Genomic DNA, 22,154 nt, shown 5'->3' on the forward strand with positions numbered 1-22,154 from the left:
AATTATTTATTTATATATGTGTGTGTGAGCATAATTTTATTATTCAATGAAATGGCATTTAAAATATTGTAATAAATAAAATATTTTTAATCCAGGCTCTCATTCCACATTTAAGCCAAACGGGGGCAATGGAGAGCCTCTCAGGTAGGATTGGTCACTATCTGGGGGCGTTACATGGATAGTTATCAAATATCTTAACGCATGCATTATTTAGTGTCGTCATTTTTCACTTTATAACCAGAAGAAATCACTAAAACACAGTTTAAATGCATAGAAGATCCTGCTTGTAAGTTTAAATAACTTCAGTTTATACCGTGCACAGTCCACCGACCTTGATTCTTGTTATTCCATAAAATCAGTGTGATTGAACAATCTGATTGGACACTGACGTACACTGACTACAAATAGTAGGCGTGTCCCTTATTGTGATTGGTTTACGCTACATGTCATTTAAGTCGTGCCCCGCCCCTTCATTCCTCCGTGTGTATGTGTGTTGAGTGTGTAGTATGTGTGGAGAACCCGTGTGATCAGCTGTGACCGTGGGAAACGGACCCACCGTGCCCATCCAAACCTGCAAAAATCCGTCTTCGGACCGAAAACACTCAATAGAATCCACACTCTTCCACAACATGGAGTTTCGGTATAGTTGTCTTCACGTATCGCTGAAAGGTTCGTCGGAAGCTGTGAGCTAGTGGAAAGTAAACACATCCTCTCCATCACCATTTACTTAGAGTGCTTGTACAAGTTTGCCACATTATTTTGGAACTCGCACTGTAACGCATCAGCGCGCGTCCGTGTGCCTGCGGGGGATCGGGGACGCGCATGGATCGAGAGCGCGGAATGTCCCGGACTGAATCCCTTCAGATATCAATCCAAGAGAGCTTGGCTAAATTAAAACTTTTTGGCTAAATTAATTATATAATTTTTATTTGTATTGCTATTATTATTAGTGTCCCCTTAGTGTGGGTCCTGTCAGATGATTGTGCATAAATAAATGATTATCGCAGTGAGTTTGTGATGAGGGTCGGACTGCATCGCGCGGGGGAGGACTCTCCGGTGGAATTATTGCGCAGTTTTTAAAATAACGGGAAAACGTGAACACAAACACACACTCATGGCACAGAGTATGTCAGCGAAAGATAACGCCTGCCGAAAATTTCAGGCCAATATTTTCAACAAGAGTAAATGCCAGAACTGCTTCAAGGCTCGAGACGCGCACCTGCTGAGTGATGAAGACTTCTCACAGGTAATATATCTACAAAACTTAACTACCTTATCGTTTAGTTGAGACTGTTGAAACTCAGAATTCACATTTTAACAGTTGGAGAGGCTCATTAGACTCCATTAGCTGCCATTCTACGTACTATTTCTAAGCCATTTAGACTAAATTAAGCTTTTATTCTTTCAAACGTTTTTTCTATCTATCTATCTAATATTTATAGTCTATATCTATCTAATATTTATAGTATATCTATCTATCTATCTATCTATATCTAATATTTACTTATATATCCTATCTATCTAATATGTATAGTCTGTCTATCTATCTATCTATCTATCTAATATTTATAGGCTATCCATCTAATATCTATCTATCTATCTATCTATCTATCTATCTATCTATCTATCTATCTATCTATCTATCTATCTATCTATCTATCTATGTTTTAAAACTACAAAACTAGAACCTAAAACTATTACAACTGAAAATCTTCAAACTTAAAGCTGTTAAAACTACTTAAAACTTTCTGGCTAGGCTTTTTCAAGCCAACTTCAAAGTTTGTCTACAAACTTTTTAATCTAGTTTCTTATGCTCGACTAGACTAATACTCTGTCTAATAACTTACCGTGTCAAATAAGTAATGACCAGCAAACTGCTGACCACTAACAATAAAGTCCCATAATACTATGTTTCTATTGTAGAGAATGACATTTAGCACACCATGAGTGACCTCACCAAAATGCCATGTTTTTTTATTGGTATTGGAGATAAGTGGAGAATAATGGAAAAAGAAGTACTATATCGCACATTAAAGCCAATCTGGGGCACTGGATGATCACCAAACTTCTTCAAAACTTCACTACCAATAAAGTACCATGGTAATACTATGGTTTTTAGACATGGTTTCATGGTCCACACCAAGGTTGTCTGCCCATTAGGTTTCTCACACAGCCTATTCTAGAGGATTGTAGTTGGCCCTACTATAATAACATGTTAACCATGGTAATTCCATGGTATTGTTGGAGGTAAATTGATTATCATGTAAAAACTATTGTTTATGCATATTGTAACCATTCATTACCAGGGTATATAAGGTGAATTTGACTAATTGAACTACTTTTTGACATTCAGATGACTCAAAAAGTAGCCAAATTAATCTGAATTACCCTGGTTTACTTTTGTCTGTAAATCTAGACCAAAGGTTTGTAATAATGACATCCATGTGCTTTGGCGTAGTGGTTAAGTATAAGGGCTGCTTGAAAGGTTGTAGGTTCAAACCCCAGAGAGGTTAATCCATACTAATTACCATTACGGCTTTGATTGAGACACTTAACTTCAGGTTACCCCTTGAGGACTGACCCATTTCGGATGAACTGTTGGGTAAAGGTGTCAGCCAGATGACTAATTAGTGATTAGTTATAATTAATGATGCAGATGCACAGGGTAGTTAAGCGACCTGCCTCAAGCTGCTGTATTCATTGTTTCAAAGTTTTAAACTAGTGGTCTTTAAGATTTGCATGGTTAAAAATCTGGACTGGTAACTAAAAGATTGTGGGTTCGAACCCATCACTATTGTGATCTTGAGCAAGTTCAAGAGGACTGACTCTTTTTATTTGGGCTAAAATTGTCTGCTAATTTACCAATCAGTGGAACCGTTTAGTGTCGTTTTACCAGTTGTAGACCAAAGGTACATCTCATATCGGAGCATCAGCACTATTTCGAGCCCAGATTCCAGCTCCAGAACGGTTTTGCTGTAAGGCCACACGCAGATGCCGGGGGATTCCAGACAGTATCCTTAAAAATTACCACAGCTGGGTCTCGACTATATTACTGAGGTGACGTGGCCTCCGTTTGCCATCTGTCTCACTGTATAGGTTGGATTGTTATCAAAGAATGAAGTGATGAAGCAAAGAAAGACTGAATATTTGGACACGCAAGTGAGCGCTTCCAGAGAAATGAGCCTCAAAGCAGCACAGATGTCTTTTTTTAGAAAGCACTTAGAAATTGAGTTGACACAGTGAAATGAATCAGGTCTTTAGTACCCGTTAATGCAGTCAAAGTCATATATCGATTTTTACATTTATTTGTGGTCAGAATCAAGTCCCAGCGGACTTCTTTAGTATTTAATTCTCACGTCCTTCTGTCTTTCTGCTCTAAAGGTCCACAAGGAACTAATCTAACTTTTTTTTAATATTGCCATTTGCCGAGTGAATCAATTGGCTTAATTCTATTAAAAAAATTCTCTGCATTACAGGTTTGAAAAAGTAAAAGGACTTTGTGACATCAGCTGAAAAGGAATCGTTATGGTTTTTAGAATAATGTGAAGGTAATAATGTGCAACAGCATTTTAGTGTCGCATAATTGCTAAAAAAGTCGTAGCAATGCAAGATTAGAGTTGTAAAAAAAAAGTCATAGTGTTGCTAGAATTAAGTCGAAGCAGTACAAGATTAAAGTAAAGTCATAATATTTTAAGAATAAAGTAGTATATTGTTTGAATAAAGTTAATTAATTTGATTAAAAAAATACTGTTAGTAGAACATTTCTGAACTTGTGCAATCTTTATTCTTAAAATATTACTTTTTTATTTCAAAATAAAACCGCAGTACCGTATTGCTAAACTATTCTCGTAATACTGCTTATTTTTATTACATGGCACTAAAACGTAGTTGTAATAATGTGTGAAGTCAGTTTGATTTCATCTTGGCATAAAGATTCTGGGTCAAGTGTTTAAATATACATGAGGATGAATAGCAATATTTGAGATTAGGCTATATTCTCTACTTAAACATTTCAATACATGTTTGCCAGGCGAAGACTTCATTGAACGTTTTGAGTGATGCCATAATTATTGAATTAGCGTTATGAATCGATTAACTTAAATGCACAGTTTGATTTAGATTGAACTGGTTGCTAGCAAAATCATTGCGAAATAGCCTAACAACCAACAACAACATACTAACATCATGGGGGTGCTTTTTGCTTGGCAAACATCACTGACATTGACATAAAAAAAATGCAAAAATCCAGAGTTGTTGTTGTTCAGGTGTACAGCGCATGAGGCCGTCGTAATGATTCAGGGTCGTCGTTCTGTCAGACATCAGTAATAAGTAATATACCCATCTCTCTGTCTGTCTGTCTCTCTCTCTCTCTCTCTCTCTCTCTCTCTCTCTCTCTCTCTCTCTCTCTCTCTCTCTGCAGTTGGTCAGGTTTTTCTGAGTTGTTCATTCCACACATATTTATGTCCATGCTTTTTTCATGCTATTAGAATCCACCCTCCCCCTTGACACACACACACACACACACACACACACACACACACACACACACACACACACACACACACGCACACACACACACACTGTGAGACAGTCAGCACTCAGTTCCGCTGTTATGAGAGAAAAAGGGGGGCTGTAAAAATAAACAGAACAAACTTTAACCATTGAAGAGGAAAATCTGGCCTAGATTAGCCTCCCTCTCTCTCTCTCTCTCTCTCTCTATCTCTCTATCTCTCTCTCTCTCTCTATCTCTCTATCTCTCTATCTCTCTATCTCTCTCTCTATCTCTCTCTCTCTCTCTCTATCTCTCTATCTCTCTATCTCTCTATCTCTCTATCTCTCTCTCTCTCTCTCTCTCTCTCTCTCTCTCTCTCTCTCTCTCTCTCTCTCTCTCTCTCTCTCTCTCTCTGCGTCCCTGTCCGCTCCTCATCACTGATTTCCCAGAGCAATGAGTCTCCCATTAGCAGAAGATCAGGAGAAACTACATTTACATTTCCTATAGGAAAATAGTGCGGCACGTATAGTGTTAAACTTTTAGTTTAGCCAAATGAAATTCAGTATGCAATTATGATGATGTCATTGATATGGGATGGGATGAAATCAGTTTTCAAAATGAAGATTTTATCCATAGATAATTGTTTTGCTGAATTAATTGGATCAGTATTTTGAACCCTAACCAAAAGCGTTCGAGTCAGTACAGTGTTGCTGTGCAAGAACTAGAGAAATTAATTTCCCTTTGTTTTTTTTTCATCCTGCACTTGATCTGAGGAGACTTACTTTTTTCGAGCGTTTTTCTTTTGGTCAAATTTTTTTCAAGGACCAATTCGTCAAGTTGTTAAACGGACATTCCTTTAACCAGACAATAAACTGGCATTCATTTGTCACTCTGTATTTTCTGTAACCTAGCGGGAAAAAATCAAAACTGAGATCTCTTTAATATCTCAGCATGTTTCTCCTAGACAGCAAGAGATATGAAATGGAGACTTTTGCTGAATTCTCCTGCTTCTCAGAGAAAAAAGACGCCTGCAATCTCATGGGTCTCCTCTGGAGCTTCAGAAAATATCTCAAATAACTGTGCTCACATTTGCCAGAATACTAAAGTCTTCGATCAGAAGTCACATCTCAGTGTGAACGCAAACATTTCTCCAAGAGCAAATTACATAAACTGATATCCACAATATTTTATAGCTATATAAAGTATATTAACTCTTCTCTTAAAGGTGCCTTGTGTAATATCCACAAAAAAAATCAATTGATACTCCACATTCCATACCAGATGGGGGCAGTCTACCTCCAGAAAGTGAATTGATCTACTCTAGAGTAACACATGAGAAACAGCATAGTCTCTATGCTCCGCCCCCCTTCACAACGACCCTAGAGCCATAGCCGAAGCCGAGCCAACTAACTCCAGAGGAACGTTGGTTGATGTCAAGTGATTTTTAAATGACATCTTCAAGCTACTCCCCTTCACCAGTGAATGTTCATATTCGTTTTGTTCATATTACATTTTTATTGTTAGTTTGAATTACATTAATTTGACAGACAGCATTCGCTGCTGTTGACCAAGCTAGCGCCATTCAGAGCTGCCAACTCTCACGAATTCACCGTCGCCGATTCTGTCAATGTTATTAGGCAATTCAAACAAAAAATACCGTTTTGGCGCTTCTAAATGTTAACGTTACACGACAGATCCCTAGCACACGTGAACCGATCATCTGTACTAGCTAATAGTAAAAACACACGAACACTGTTGAAAGATACAGTATGCTAAAACTTACCAAAATGTATTCCTCATACATAATACCGACCAAGCATTTTTTAAATCAGCGTGCGGAGGTCAATAACATAGCTGGAGAACAAATATGTCAGATTTAGTTACCTCAGGAAAGCAATTTAGTAAACATAATATAGCTCACGTAGTTCTCATTACACCTTGCAATGTAGCCATCGCTAACTTTAGAACTTATATCGAAAAGCCTTCGATACATGTCTATGTTATAACTTCCCGAAAAAACTAAACAAACTTATAAAACAAACTTCTAGGGAAAAACTAACAGCAGCTTACTAACCAATCCAAAAGAAATGTTGCAAGTTCGGAGTCGAACCTCATTTCTTTCATTTCCATTAGTTGTTTCCAACGATGGAAAGCAGTGCCAATGTTAACTCTGGTTCTGCTCCTTTTTCGATCTGATTTTATTTGAGATCCCGAGTGCGTTTTTCCCCTACAGCGGGTGGTGGTGGTAAGGGTCTCTTGCCAAGGGCTTCAGCCATTCTTCCGCTCTCTTCCCTGAACTGAACTGTAGTAGTGGGGTGTACTTTCCACACGATTGACATCAGGTTCAAGTACGCCCACAAGCCGTGCGAGTTATTCGTGTATTGCAGTTTGGCTGGTGGTTATGTTGCCCGCATACCGCCTCCCATGGCCGAAACTGGTATTATGACATCAGTCGGGCCGGGGCTAGTAAATTAGCATGCTAATTCAGGTTGATATCTCTGCAACACTATAACTTTTCATTTTTTTAATGAGATCATCGCCCTTATTTCTTCTCATTCTTTTGATCCGTGTAACTCATTTTTTGTATATTTTTAACTCAATTCTGACACATGGCGCCTTTAAGGCATTTTTGGAGAAACATAAAAACTGGTTTTACTTACTAAAATGAAACGTATCTCCAATAAGTCTGCTGAGCTTTGAAAGAGGAACCTCTGAGAAGTAAATTCTCCCCTTATGTTTCATGTTTCTCTTTTGTGCGCTTTCTTTGGAGTTTCTGTACGGTCACAAATCCGTTCGTCGCCACTTTATTGTGCAGTCACAGGAGCGTCACATGGCGAGATGTTTTGGTACTTTTCTTTGGCATGGTTCCACAATAGTGAAGTGTGTTGTTGGATGTTAAAATACTTTTAAATCCCAGTTTAATGTGCATTGAGACATGTAAATGAGTGTGTAAATGTTCATCATTCCAGACAAAAAGAGACAGTCTGATTGACATTAGAGTTTGTTGTTCTGGTAGGAGCAGGTTTAACTGAAAAAGTTCACTGAGATGCCACAACAGTGTTAAAAAGAACTTGATCAGTTTTATTGTTCTTACATCATGTGTTGCATGTTTCAGGCAAAACCCATCTACGGTGGATGGCTGCTCCTGGCACCTGAAGGAACAAACTTTGACAATCCTCTGCACAGATCACGGGTTCGTATGACTGCACGGCTCTTTAAAGCCCAGGGAAAACCTCACCAAGAACATGCCACGGAATATGGATTATAATGCAGCGCTGCACTTTTTACTTTACGAGTTTATTTTGGCAAAAATGTCTAACAAAAACTATTTTTAGACGCATTCTAGAATGTGCTGTTCTGCTGTTTTCACCTGCTCTAATAGAGTGAATCTCATGGATGTTGGCAAGAAATGTCCAGGTCATATTTCACCCCAGAATCAAAAGGAACATTTTGGGGGACAAGGAATGCTTCATTTTCTTTCTTTTTTTAAAATGTCAAAAGGTTTCAACACCCATGTTCTCTTTGGGGTCATTTTAATAGGATAAAAAGAAACATTTTAGTATCAGGTTGCTACTTAATGACTTTTAAATCAAATTAAAATAAAGAAATACAATTCTTAGATGTACAAAAAAAAGTTATAAAAAGTAAAATTCATTGGTCTTTTATTATGTCAGAGGAAATTATTAAAATGATTTAAGGGAAAAATAACATGAGATTAATAATATAATAAATGTATACATTTGTTAATAAATTATTTCATTAATAAATTATGTTTTAATAATTCTAAAATGTATTTATAATGGTTATTTTTACGTGTGCCATTGGGTCTCTGGAACCGTAATCATAAAAAGTCCATCTCAAGTCATCGCACATTATGTGTGAGAAGAGATTGCTGCTTTTCTGTGTGTATTTGAGTGTGTGTGTGTGTGTGTGTACTGTATGTGTGCTTGTCAAGGAACGAATGAACGAGTCGTGTGTGTGTGTGTGTGTGTGTGTGTGTGTGTGTGTGTGTGTGTGTGTGTGTGTGTGTGTGTGTGTGTGTGTGTGTGTGTGTGTTTGAGGGGGCCACGGAGTCGCTGACTCACTCTCGGTCTCTCGAGCTGAACTCGTGAGAAACAGCAGGAGAGGGAGTTTGTGGGATGGGAAACAATTCGACAGCAAACAGGAAATCACAGATTGACAAACGAGATGGAAATATGATAAAAATAACTCAAAGCATATGTAGTATATGTAAGTATGTAAATGTAGGATGTAGTGGTCAACCAAACGGCTATTGCTGATATCTAAAGAGCAGGGTCATATATATATATAATTATGTAATTTAATAACACCAAATGAGACACCAAATCAGTCGGGCACCATATCAGGCCAAATGATTCTATAAACATTATAATTCATATAGAGTGGCACTAAAAAAAGTATTTAGACATTTAAAGCATACTTGAAATTCTTTCAAGATCAAAAACGCCCTCACTTTTCGCTTATGCAATCTTAATTTGTTCTCTTACAGAAATGGCAGAGACGCTTTTTCCTTCTGTATGAACACGGACTCCTGCGTTACGCGCTGGATGACATGGTGAGTGTGTGCAATGGCTCTCGCTCATACTGTATACGTGTTGCCATGTTCTGTCTTCAGTCTGTGGGCGGCACTATGTGGACAGACCTTCAGGGTGTCTGTTACTGCCTGCCTGTTGTGTGTTTGTGTTTGTATATGCATTACTTGGTATAATGGCTGAATTCAGTTCTGTCCTCTCTTCTTTGTCCCTGCTTCTTTCATCTCTCTTTCTCTCGAAGTGAGTGATGGATGTATAAAGAGCAGCATAAAAGGATAAAAAGCTGTTTGGGATCATTTGCATTCATGTGTGTTTGTGAATGTTATTAAGCACCACTTCAGCCCACACGTGATCATGAGTTCTTTTGTGTGCGTGCTTGTTTTCTCTGATTTTTTGTGTGTGTGTCTGGAACTACTTGAACCTAAAGTCCATCATTACTGAACGCAGGAAGGCAAGGTTCGACCCGGCCCGCGTGATGATGATCTGTATGTGTGTGGGTTGGTGAAGCAGCGCTACATCCGTAACACTACCCACAATCCATCTGTGCCCACTTCCCTCCTACACTCAGACATCCAGGAACGGAGACAAATGTACACATTACTCTCGTTCTGTAGAACCGCTCGCAGCAGAGAGAGAAAGAAGGACAAATACGAGGAGTATTTATCAAGGGAGGGATAATGTTCTTATAGATATGGACTGTATTCTACAATTGAAAAATGAAATGAGGATGTGATTGTTAACAACCGTTCAGTTGTTTGTACTGTTTTAAGATTCAGGTCATGTCTAGTTTTGGGAAAGAAGAATGTGAATGGTGAGCAGGGGCTGTAAACCCATTAAAACACCATAAAAGCATCAAAACATCAGTCCATATGACTTGTACACGTTATCCCAAATCTAGTGTTAATATTGCTGATTTGTGTGAGGAGGAAGCTGAAACTGAAAATCCTGCTTGACAACCGTTTACGTGGAAAACATTGGCCTAAACTATAAATAACTCCATTGACTATAAATAACTCCATTTTGGTTCCACAGAAGAAAGTCATTGTAAAAGAATATGTAACTGATGACAGATTTTACATTTTTATGTGAGCTATTACTTTAACCTCACACAAACATGCAGTCAGAGGTGTTAATTCAGTAACCGCTCTCACAGATTCAACCATTAATTCGTTCGAGTTTGTGAGTCTTTTTGAGTGATTCATAAGAATTTATTAGTCGCTTGTTTTTGACAACGCAATAAAGCACATATATATATATATATATATATATATATATATATAGTCCAGTGTTGTTGTTATTGTTAAGTGAAACTAAAACATTTAACTCAAACGATTAAAACTATTCTATCAGATTAATTGAAATTTTAAATAAAAAGTCTTGGCAGCTAACTATAATAAGTTTAAAGGGATAGTTCACCCAAAAATGAAAATTCTGTCATTTTTTACTCACCCTCATCTCGTTCCAAACCCGTAAGACTTTCGTTCATCTTCAGAACTGATCTTTTTGATTAAATCTGAGAGCTTTCTGTCCCTCCATTGACAGCTACGCAACTACCACTTTGATGCTTCAAAAAGTTCACAAAGAGATCGCAAAACTAATCCATATGAATTGAGCAGTTTAGTCCAAATTTTCTGAAGAGACTCGATCGCTTTATATGATGAACAGAATGAATTTAAGCTTTTATTAACATGAGGGTGAACTAAAATAAAGATGAATTAAAACTATAAAAAAACTAATTAAAATGACAAAATAACAACAAAGTTACTAAAACTATATAAATAAAAGCTAATTCAAAGATTAATAAGTACTATAATAATATATAAATAATGCTAATATGGCACTGCTGATAGAGTCTTTGTTTTTTGGCCATAGGCATTTATTTTGCACACAAATGATTTTGATGTGTGTGTGTGTGTGTGTGTGTTGATGTCATCAGCAGGGTTTGCATTGTATCAGTCCCATCAGAAACAGGTGCTGAAGTGTCTCGTGAGAGGTCAGGATGTCTGGTGTTGACTGGACACTCTGTGAGTGTGTGTGTGTGTGTGTATGTGTCGAGAAAGCTTGAACACATTCTGAGCCTATATTTATAGCTGTTCTTCAACATGTGTTTCCATAACGACCACTCGAACCCTACAATATAGAATGTAGTGTTAGCGGTAAATCTCACGAAGAATGTGAACAACCCCCGAAATCAGCAGAAAAATGAGTTATATTTTGCATAAAGACAATGGCACTTATTACAGGACTGTTATTTTAAAAATTGTCATCCTCTTTAAAGACAACCTTTTTTACTTTAGCAGAGCACAAAAGAACATATTTTGAAAAAATTATCAGCGTTTTTATTTTATTCCATTCTGCAAAAGTCTTGTCATTGTATGAAAAGTGCCAAACTGTTTTTTTGTTGTTGTTTTTTTGGTTGCATTATAATATTTAGTCTATGTGTGTTAGATTTGAGGTTAGGTTTTATGCTAGCAGTGGCGTCATGCCCATTCAAAGTGAGGGGCACGTGCCCCCTCAGATTTTTCCTCCCCGATAATTTTTTGTCACAACTTTATTCCTATTATGCTCCATAATTACCAGAGCCTATAACGACTCAAATGTATTCTTCTGGATGTGTAATAAATCGGCCAGCATCAGCCCGCCCCTTTTTCTTAATATGGTGTCTGTGTATATCAAATCTAGATTGCTACACGCGTTGCGCTCTAGAATCTTTGCTGTGTATGTTCAAGCAACTCGCTCGTCTCGCACGTTGAGCTGGCGATGTTTTACAGATGGTCTTGAAGTGGTAATTGGGCAAAGCAACAAATCGGCATTGAATTAGTTATCGGATGATATTAAAAGGTAGTGGGATTATTTGTGGTTGACCTGGAAATTTTAACTTGATCAAAAAGTTATGGATTTATTAGCTGCGAATTCAGAGTATTAACTTAAGTTGTGTCAGTGTAACGTTATCGATAGCTAGCCTAGTCTAACCGTTAACTAGTTGGCTAACGTTACTGCCTGCCATACAATTTATACTCTTTACAAGTTCCTTATTTAATATATAATAATGAGCAGTGTAACTACAGTATTGTATGATTTTACTAAAGTAATGTTACATATTACATTTGATTTGATTACTTTTTTACATTTCTGTCAAATATTAACCATTTTCAAATAAACAGGGTAACGTTAGTGTTAACCTTATTCAGCACTGAAATCTGTCAAACTTCTTTCAAAGTCCTTCATCATATTAATATTAAAATAACTTAATTTCAGAGTACCACAAAGTCAGACCTCAGCACCTTTATGTACCTTTAATGTAAGATCGTTTAGGTCACATACCACTTTGAAATCATAACATAAAAACTGCAATGGTACTGTTTTTAAAATAAGGTGTAGTAGGCCTAAGTGTACAGTAAGTGTGTGTGTAAACATGCTTTAATGAAGTAGACTTCAAAAGCTTTTGAATTTGAACTTACAGTTCTTTCATCAACCTGTCTTTTGCATAAACTTACAAAATAGATAGTTTAACTTAGTCCTCAGATAGAGGAGGGTTGCTGCTGGCTCCGTTAAGGTATTTCTGTCCCTCCCAAACTGCATTGAAATGCATATGTTTAGCAGCCAGAATTTAAAAATTTTCAGGGGGAGAAACCCCCGACCCCTCCTAACATGATCCATATCACCCGTCAGAAAACAATTGCAACGTCTCAGATTGTGCCCCCCCAGAATTTTGGCTTGCATGACGCCCCTGTATGCTAGTGTAAATGTTAACACTTTACCATAAATTATTAATAAATTATTTACTAAAATGCTTTAGAAGTATTTTCATTGTTCATGTTAACTAATGTAGTGAACTGTGTCAACAAATGTAACCTTATTGTAAAGTTTTACCAAATAATGTATGTGCATGTAAAATGTACAGTCTTTCCTGGAAAACAGACCCAAAAACGTTGTATATTATTTATATTAAATATACATCTTTATAGGAAGAAAATAGCATCAAACCATTTCATATGATCTTTAACATGAACATGAAATGGCATTTACTACATAATTTGTAATGCTTAAAAAGTCATGCTTATTTTGTGGCAATGAATTCATCAATTAACCAGCATGTTACATAATTAATTTGAGTATATTTTTTAAAATCGATTGACAGTCCTTCTGCTCTCTGCATCATCCTCTGGTTCTCCTTCCTCTTCCTCTGCTGTTACAGCCAGTGGAGAGAGAAAGAGAGAGATGTGTAGGAGGAAAGAACATGATGAGAGGAAGATTACAACAGAAGCCTTGCTGCTATTTTCAGACTAGCTGCATCTCTGTATGAATGTGAGCGTTGATTAGACGGCTGATAATTGAACATGTACTTGCTGTAGTTCACGACCTTAGTGATGATGACCTGTGGGCCGGGCGAGGGTTAAAGCTGTGGGCATCGATCTCTGGCAGCGAGGGGTTTGCTGAACACAGATTCAGCAATCTCTTTGTGTTGTGTAAAACGCTCGGTCAGTCGGGCAGCTTTCCCAGAGGCACCTCTCTAAAGACAGTTTTAATGTGATTTATCATTATTGCAATCTTCCCATTCGCAAATGTGTTTCTTTTTGTAGTTTATCAACCGTTCAGATCAGGGATTACCAAGCTGGGGTTGATGAAAAGCTAATAATTCATTATTATTATTATTATTTTTTTTTTTTTACTTGTTAACTGTCATTCGTCTTTTTGAGCATTGATCTAAACTTAAATGATTGTAATTCATGAATGCTTTGGATTTCAGATCTAAGCTTGATCACTCTGCAGATTATTGCAGAAGTGAAGAAAATTTAAAGGGTAAAAAAGTGATTGAATTAAAGTTTAATGTAAAACTAATTTTCTCAACTAAACATTTTTATTTTATACAAAATATATATTTTTATAAAAAAAAAATTAAACATAAAATTGCTAGAAATTCAAAGCCATATTGTCTAAGATTAAACATATCTGTTCTGTGTAATTGTATGTCGTACGGAAATCTCATGGGGTATAAGAAAATATTTTGGCGCAAAGTTGTTTGGCTAAAAAAATGTTTGTGAATCCCTGGTCGAGATATGGATTTTCTGTTGCGTAGTTGTATGAAAATAAGTGTCCTGCAATAACCAGTCTATAACCAATATGATTAAATATTTTAACTCATCTGTGGACTACATAGAGTGTTCAAACGTAAAATTAATTTCTTAAAATGCAGGACCATTTAAGTAAACTGCAAAAACGAAATGGTGACTTGTTAATGACTTTCCTTTATATGTACATTTTTTATGTAAAATCTAACTAATTTAATAACTTTTTTATTTTTTATTCTTGCATGATTGTTAAGCATGAAGTTGTAGTGAACTTTTAAAATTTACCGCAGGACAAAAATGGTGCAATTTTGACTAGTCACCTAAATACTTTCTCTTCTATATTGATATTAATTTTAATCTAATTTTGGTGTTCAAAAAATTGTACATGCAGTTTGACAACTGTGCTTTCATAGTTTCAGTTCTAAAAGGGCACTTTTTGTTATTTTTTATAAATATGTAAGACCAAAATGAGCTCAGGTTGTGGATAAACGAGTGCAGTTGCGGTTAGTTTGATGGAACTTCTCTGGAAGTAAATAGATGGCAGAAGTCAAACACAATATTTGAGCTTGAGGAACTTTGATCTGCAAATATGATTCACTGAAAAACAAATCAGTCTGTAATAAAAGCTTGTTTTTGACTGTGAGGTTGAACATAGACAGTTAAATGTAAGTTGTGAAGAACAAATGAAAATGCTGAATCGGAACATATTTAACTATATGGAGCAGTTTATTCCACTCTGTAAAATAGAAATGTCAAACATGTCATGTTACATCTGTTTAGAAGGAGTCAAGTCAACTTAAGTCAAGTCATCTTTATTTATATATCGCTTTATACAAAACAGATTGTGTCAAAGCAGCTTCACAGTAATAAACAGATTGCAAACTTCATCAAATATGGAACAAATTCAGCAACAAGTTCAGGGATGTTAAGGAGGTTAGGTTTTCTGGCTTCGAATGAACCCTGCAGGGCTTCTTACACGGACTAAACCCCCCACCGGCCTTTAAAAATGGATGATGTCTCTTTTATGGAACTTGAATTTCTCCCATGATGCCTCAGCGGCTTTATCTGCACCTCAGCTGTCATCACTCAGTCGTATCGGCATCATGTGATCAGTGGTTTTAAAACAAGCAAACTTGTTCAACAGCCGCACCGATGAGAAACACAGTAAACAAGCGATTTAAAGGAAGCTTAAAATGCAACTTTGAAAAAGAAACGTTAAGTGAAGGCCTGTTTTTTCAGGGTGTTGTTGTTCCTCTTTCCAAATTTCTAATGAGTATGTGTGTGTTGCTTGGTCACTGTTTCTGTGTGTGTCAGTCTTTCCCGCTGAAAGAGTTAGTGTGTGTGTGTGTGTGTGTGTGTGTGTGTGTGTGTGTGTGTGTGTGTGTGTGTGTGTGTGTGTGTGTGTGTGTGTGTGTGTGTGTGTGTGTGTGTGTGTGTGTGTGTGTGTGTGTGTGTGTGTGTGTGTGTGTGTGAATGCTGGCTGCACAACAAAGGAATTTTGTGACAAGAAAAAGAAGTTAAATATCGAGAGATGTTGTGAAAGAAGGTGAGAGAGAAACTTGAATGAATGTCGAAGGAGGTTCGTTTAAATGACAGAAATACAAGGAGAATGAACCGGTTTGTGTTGTTTTTGTGGTGTGTATTTGAGGGAGGTCATATGCCACATGTTTACACACACATAACATATTTACTTCACTGTCTAAATGAGGACGTACCATAGACTTCTGTTGTTTTTATAGTAAGCAGTTATAATATCCAAACCATAACCCTAAAAGAAAACTTATTTTTAAAAATAATTTATGTATATAATTCCTGTAACTTTACAATAAGGTTCCATTTGTTAACATTAGTTAACAAGAATTAATAATATTAATACATGATTAAAATCAAAAGTTGATATTTGTTAATATTTTTGGTAACACTAAACAATAAGGTTTCATTAGTTTACTACATTATGAACTAATAATAAACTGCACTTCTACACAATTTATTCATCTTTAATGTTAATTTCAACATTTACTAATACATTATTTAAAAAATAGTTGTATTTGTTATGTTAATATTAGTTAATGTACTGTGAACTAACATGAACAAACGATGAACGGCTGGAAACTAACGTTAACAAAGATTAACAAATACAGTAACAAATGTAGTTCTCATGGATAGTTCATGTTAGTTAATAAATACATTAACTAATGTAAACAAATTAAACCTTATATCGTGAAGTGTTACCATATTATTGATTTGACCAGAGCTGAGCTAACAATGAACATTAACTTTTTTAAACTAATGTTATCAAAGATGAATAAATACTGTCACAAATGCATTGCTCAGTGTTAGTTAATGCTTTAACTAACGTTTTCTAATGGTTCCTTTATTATAAAGTGCGACACATCATTCCTCAGTCTATAGTTGAGACACACACATCTTGTCTGACTTGGTAAATTCCACGTTGGAGGTTTTGTTGTTGATTAGGTTTTTTGTACAGAAATCATTCTAATATGCTGATTTTCTCAAGAAACATTTCGGATTATTATCAATGTTAAAAACAGTTGTGCTGCTTAATATTGAAATGCTGATGAAGCTACTTATGTGTGTGTGTGTGTTTCAGGCCAGCACTCTTCCACAGGGCACCATAAACCTGAATCAGTGTGTGGATGTTGTGGACGGTGAGAACCGGACGGGTCAGAAACACTCACTGTGCATCTGCACACCAGAGAAAGACCATTACATACGTGCTGAGAGCAAAGAGATCATACATGGGTGAGTTACACACACACACACACACACAGATGAAGAATCAGCGTTAATTCATATCTGATCTTAAGACATATTGACAACTGTTACTGTAATGATGATTACAAATTTAAATTTACTATTCCACATAAAATTGTTTTCATTTTCATTAATGCATGCACGCTCACTCCATCATCTGTTTAAGGTTTAATTGTGACTTTGATGCATTTAATCATTAACATTTACTGATTTAGCAAATGCTTTTATCCAAAATAACTTACAAAAGGAGAACATCACAAGCAATTTGTTATCGAGCCAGCAGCGCTATAAGGACTCGCTACTGTGAAGAATAAAAATGCATTCATTTATAAGACTTGCAGATAAGAATATAACAGCCAAATATATTATTTCTGGTGAAAAACATCTGATAACCATAATGGTCAAAGCTAACATGAAACTAATAAAGACCGTTTTTATTTTATGAATGTGGTTCAATGGCATGATCTTAACTGAAAGGACAATTTGTGTGCATCCTCATTTTTCATCTGGTAAAGCTTGATATGGATATGGTTTTAGACATTAATAAGTGAAGGAATGACTGAGGTGATCACTCACTGATAGTAATTTGGTCAAATATGTTCATTACGATCTGTATAAATAGATAAGCAATTACTAACTAATTGCTGTTTTGAAATAATTCCCAAGCACTGTATATGTGTTCAGGTGGCAGGAGGCGCTGATGGTGTTCCCACGAACCAACAAACAAAACCAGAAGAAGAAACGGAAAGTGGAAACGCCAACTCCACAGGTACACACACACACACACACACACACACACACACACACACACACACACACACACACACACACACACACACACACACACACACACACACACACACACACACACAGATCCACCATCTTGAGAGATTTTAAAAGGAGTATTTCACCCGAAAATGGATCATTTACTTATCTGTTTATAGTTTAAATAAACTATTCCTTTAACCTCGCAACTAATTTCAACTTCTTATTTGGCGAATGACAGCAAAAGGAATCTACTCTTGAATCTGAAGAGAAGTTTCTTTGTCATCTTTGCAGAGCTCATAAAAATCCTTATTATTCCTAGTTCTTAGTAAAGATGGTTTAACCCTCGGAGTCTTGGGCTATTTTGGCCGTTTTTGAGTGCTTTTTTTATTTTTTTATTTTGCCACATAAACAAATGTTTACCATACCAATGTTTGGTATTATTTTTTTCAGCACAACATCACCTATATGACCAGACAATTAGTTTTTCACTTTGATGTACTGTATTAACATACTGGACCCAAAATCAAACAAAAAACACAAAATCCGAATAGAAAAATTATAGCTTTTCTACTACAAAAAACACAAGCATGCTAAATGAAGCATTTTAAAAGGTTTAAAATGTAAACACAAGTTGTAAATGTCAACATATACAGGCACAATTCAGATTTAATCAAGCTATATACAAAAAAAATATGATTTACAAAAAAAAGCGGGTGTAGCCATAGACTTTTTTTCTTTCTTTTTAGCTCAGCCACTTTTTAAAAAATGTTGTGCACACAATTATTCAGAGAGCTATATTTAAGGCCTTGCATTCCCAGAGTATGAGGGTTACCAAATAGTGCAAATACAAAATAGAAAATGTAAAATTGAGATAAAATGAAACTATATTTCACAAAAAGTGAAATGAATGAATAAATGTAATGAATAAATGGATAAATGTAAATGTAAATGTAAAAGGAGGTGTGGCAATAGGCGTTTTTTCTTTACTTTTTTGCTTAGAAACTCTACAAAACACTTCATGTACAATTACACAGATAGCATTACAGGGCTTTCATTCCTTGAGTAAGAGGGGTTCCTCAATAGTGCAAATATACCATACAAAAGGTAAAATTAACACAAAATCAAACTATACATACAAGTATTTACAACAAATATCAGGTGTTTTTTTATTTAATTTTATTTTTTATCTGTGCCACTCCTCAAAACAGTTTATCTAAATCTACTCCTAAACTACTCCTAAACTACCTAAACTATCCACACTACGCCTAAACTACTCTCAAAATCTACTTAAACTCTTCCAAAAACTAGCAATAATATCTCTCTATACATGCTATATATAACCGTATATATGTCTCTCTTTGTCAACTCCGTAAATCCTCTGCCTTTCAATTTCGATTCTTTGCTCAGTTGGCTCCTCCTCCATTCCCTAAAACGTGCAGCCTGAAGAGCAGACTCAGCAGATTCACACATTTTTCTCCGTTTTGTTTTATGACAAAAACCGACAAAGTTATTAGAATAAATGCAAACCCTGTCGCATCACATCTGGCGTTCTTTTACGAACGCGTCAATATTTGTTTATATAAAGTTTAAAGGATCATATCTCCGTTTTTACTTGGTCTATCAACACAAAACAAGTAACATAGAATTTCAAGCCAGCACTTTCGACAGAAGTGGACGGCAGCGCTCAACGTGACTTTGTTTTTATGCTTCAACGTCTTAAACTGGTCATGTAACTTGATCACGCCGGCGTGATCGGCGACCCCAAAGAGTTAATGGTATTTTGTTCCACTAAGCAAGATTTGTGACCCAGGTCTTCTTGGAAGGCCAGTACACAGCTTAGGGGGAAAAGCCTTCTTGTCAGTTACATTAAATTTGATTTTAATATTTTATATAAAAAATATATTTTTTCTAGAAAAACAATCTAAATTGTATTTAGATTTTAAACATATAAAATATATTTTTATTTTTATTTTCTTACATATTTCTAGAACAAACAATCCTAGACTCGGCTATATTTGTTTATAAAATATTTAATGATTTTTATGTGTGTGTGTATATATATATATATATATATATATATATATATATAATATATATATATAAAAACATTTAATTGAACAAACATATTTGTATATAAACTGTTTTTGATATCCTATGATGTTTTAATAAATAAATGTATTTAATTTTTTATATTTTTAAATAGTTTTTAGAACAAATCTCAGCCATTTTCATATCTTTTGTTTTTTTGGTTATTTATTTTATTGCTCAGTCCCGTAATTAATAGAAAAATGGAATGTTTTAAATGTAATGTGTTTGTATTGTTAGGGTTCATTTACTTTCCTCTGACCTGTGTTTTGTCAGACTGCTGCTCTTCATACAGGTCGATGTTCCCAGCAGAACATAAATGGGTTTATTGTAAGTCTAGAACCAGAACAATCCGACCAATCAGAGCCCAGCGCTGGAATCTGATCAATACTTGTATTATGGGTGTTTTCTGAGATCATATGATTAGAAGGAACAAGAACCGTGTCATGATTTGCCCAGTAAATAATTCTCATGTGTGTGCTTCCGCTGGGATGCTGGGTGGCTCACACACAGGCATGTGCGTGTGTTTGGTTTCATGCAGAAAAATACGCTGAGTGATTTTATGATTTAATCAGAAAGGTATTACTGGGCGGTCAGGTGGAAACAGGAAAGACACAGACGTTAATCTGCGAGTGTGTGTTTAGTGTGGGGTGTGGTGCTGAGCGTAAATCAGTGTGTGTATGAAATCATGGCACAATAGCTCATTTGTTATCAGCCTGCAAGTTTAGACAGTTACATTCGTGTCTATCTGTCTGCACACACACACATACACACAGGTGTTTTCAACATCAAAGAGCTCTTTGTTCTTGACTACGGGTTAGTTAAATATTATGCTTGTCTGAATGTTTCTCTCTCTCTCTCTCTGTGTTCAGGAACCAGGTCCTGCGAAGGTGACCGTCACCAGTACCAGCAGCAGCAGCAGTTTGGTGTGTCTTCCCAGCACTATAGCTCACGCTGAGCGAGTGCCGCCCACCCGGGCCACTCTGTGGCAGGAGGGAACATGGAGTCGGGCCACTTTACCTACAAGCTGCAGCACCGGCAGCCTGAGTCAACTGGGTACCAACACACAAACAATTCAATTGAAACTAAGAAAAACAATGTTATGACATGCTGTTGTGAACCTGGATGACAATAATTAGTTGATGAAATATTGAAATTACTTGTTTCCACAAAAACACATTTTAAATTTAGAACAGAAACATTTCGTACACAAGTATGCATGTGCAAACAACGACCTTGCACACCTAATCTTATCTATGGCTACGTTCACACTGCAGGCTGAAACGACCCAATTCCGATTTTTTTGCCCCTATGCGACATGTATCTGATCTTTTCATGACAGTCTGAACGAAACAGATCCGATCTTTTCAAATGCGACCCAGGCCACTTGGGTATGTGGTCCAAATCCGATATGTATCCGATCTTTTGAAATGCGACTTCAATCTGAACGGCCAGGTCACATGTATCCGACCTGCACGTCATTGATATGCAACAAACGTCATAATTCTGCGTTGAAGTTAAGGTTAAAGCTTTATTTGCCATTTGTACCGGCACAGCTATACAGGTACATAGGAATTTTTGTAGCAGAGCTCGTTGAGTCAGCATAAAAAATTAACATTAAAACAAAGAAAAAACAGCTAACAAGCTGTTTGTGTAACACAAAACACACTACACACAATAAATAGACTTTAAGAAATACAATCAAGACCAACAAGCAAGTTGGCGAGAATGAGAAAATAAACAACAACTATGACCGTTGAGTACTCTTCTGCGCATGCGGGTCACTTCTGGGTCATTTCACGTTCACGTTTCACACAGGAGATCACAAAAGGTAGCATTTAATTGGAAATGTGAACGGCCTTGCAAAAAATTTAAATTTTTTCAAAAAATCGGAATTGAGCATTAAGCCCCTGCAGAGTGAACGCAGGTTGAGTTTTGATCATCGTTCTGAATCTGATACTGACAAAGTCTTTGACAAAAAGGCAATTTTCTCAGCTTTTTGTTCAAAATGTTGCTTTTTTTATAAAACTTTCACAGACTGTTCCAAGCTGGTGGAGTGACCTGCCTAACTCAACCCAAACTGCTTAGTCTTAAGCCATTTTCAAGAAACTGCTGAAGACACTTGGCCCATTAATACTAACGCTTACTGTTTCTATATTAATAAAAAAAAAGTTGTTGTTGTTTAAAAGCAGAGGTGCTAATCTTTCTTTTTGATTTACATTTTTATTTTTTTAATAATTGTATAACTGCGATATTACGAAAGCATGTTTAAATCACTCACTCAACGCTGTCCAGCAGCGACACCAGCAGTTAAAGTTATGGCATTTAAAAAAAAAACACTATTGGAAAAATGAATGGGAAAAATAATTCTGGAGCCAAGACCTCTTAAAAGTTGGGCGGACATCGTTG

At 36.2% G+C, this 22,154-nt stretch overlaps 1 protein-coding gene across 17 annotated transcripts in view; it reads left to right on the top strand.

Annotated features, from left to right (window-relative positions):
* The first annotated feature begins 477 nt into the window (after window positions 1–477).
* LOC143727503 (uncharacterized) overlaps window positions 478–22,154 on the top strand; it is a 54,608-nt gene continuing 32,931 nt past the window's right edge. For 9 of the 17 annotated variants that reach the window (XM_077219300.1, XM_077219301.1, XM_077219310.1 and 6 more), the window contains exons 1-6: window positions 478–1,246; window positions 7,608–7,685; window positions 9,003–9,068; window positions 16,729–16,880; window positions 17,577–17,661; window positions 20,618–20,801. In XM_077219300.1, coding sequence (XP_077075415.1) covers window positions 1,115–1,246; window positions 7,608–7,685; window positions 9,003–9,068; window positions 16,729–16,880; window positions 17,577–17,661; window positions 20,618–20,801 — 697 coding nt within the window. In that variant the 5' untranslated portion in view covers window positions 478–1,114. Of the gene's footprint in view, window positions 1,247–7,607; window positions 7,686–9,002; window positions 9,069–16,728; window positions 16,881–17,576; window positions 17,662–20,021; window positions 20,076–20,617; window positions 20,802–22,154 lie in introns of all 17 variants that reach the window. The other 8 variants (XM_077219299.1, XM_077219297.1, XM_077219294.1 and 5 more) reach the window with 2 other exon arrangements.

Source organism: Siphateles boraxobius, unplaced genomic scaffold (genome assembly GCF_051911475.1).
Source record: "Siphateles boraxobius isolate OS27281-9 unplaced genomic scaffold, OSU_SipBor_1 12, whole genome shotgun sequence".
Taxonomy (NCBI): Eukaryota; Metazoa; Chordata; class Actinopteri; order Cypriniformes; family Leuciscidae; genus Siphateles; species Siphateles boraxobius.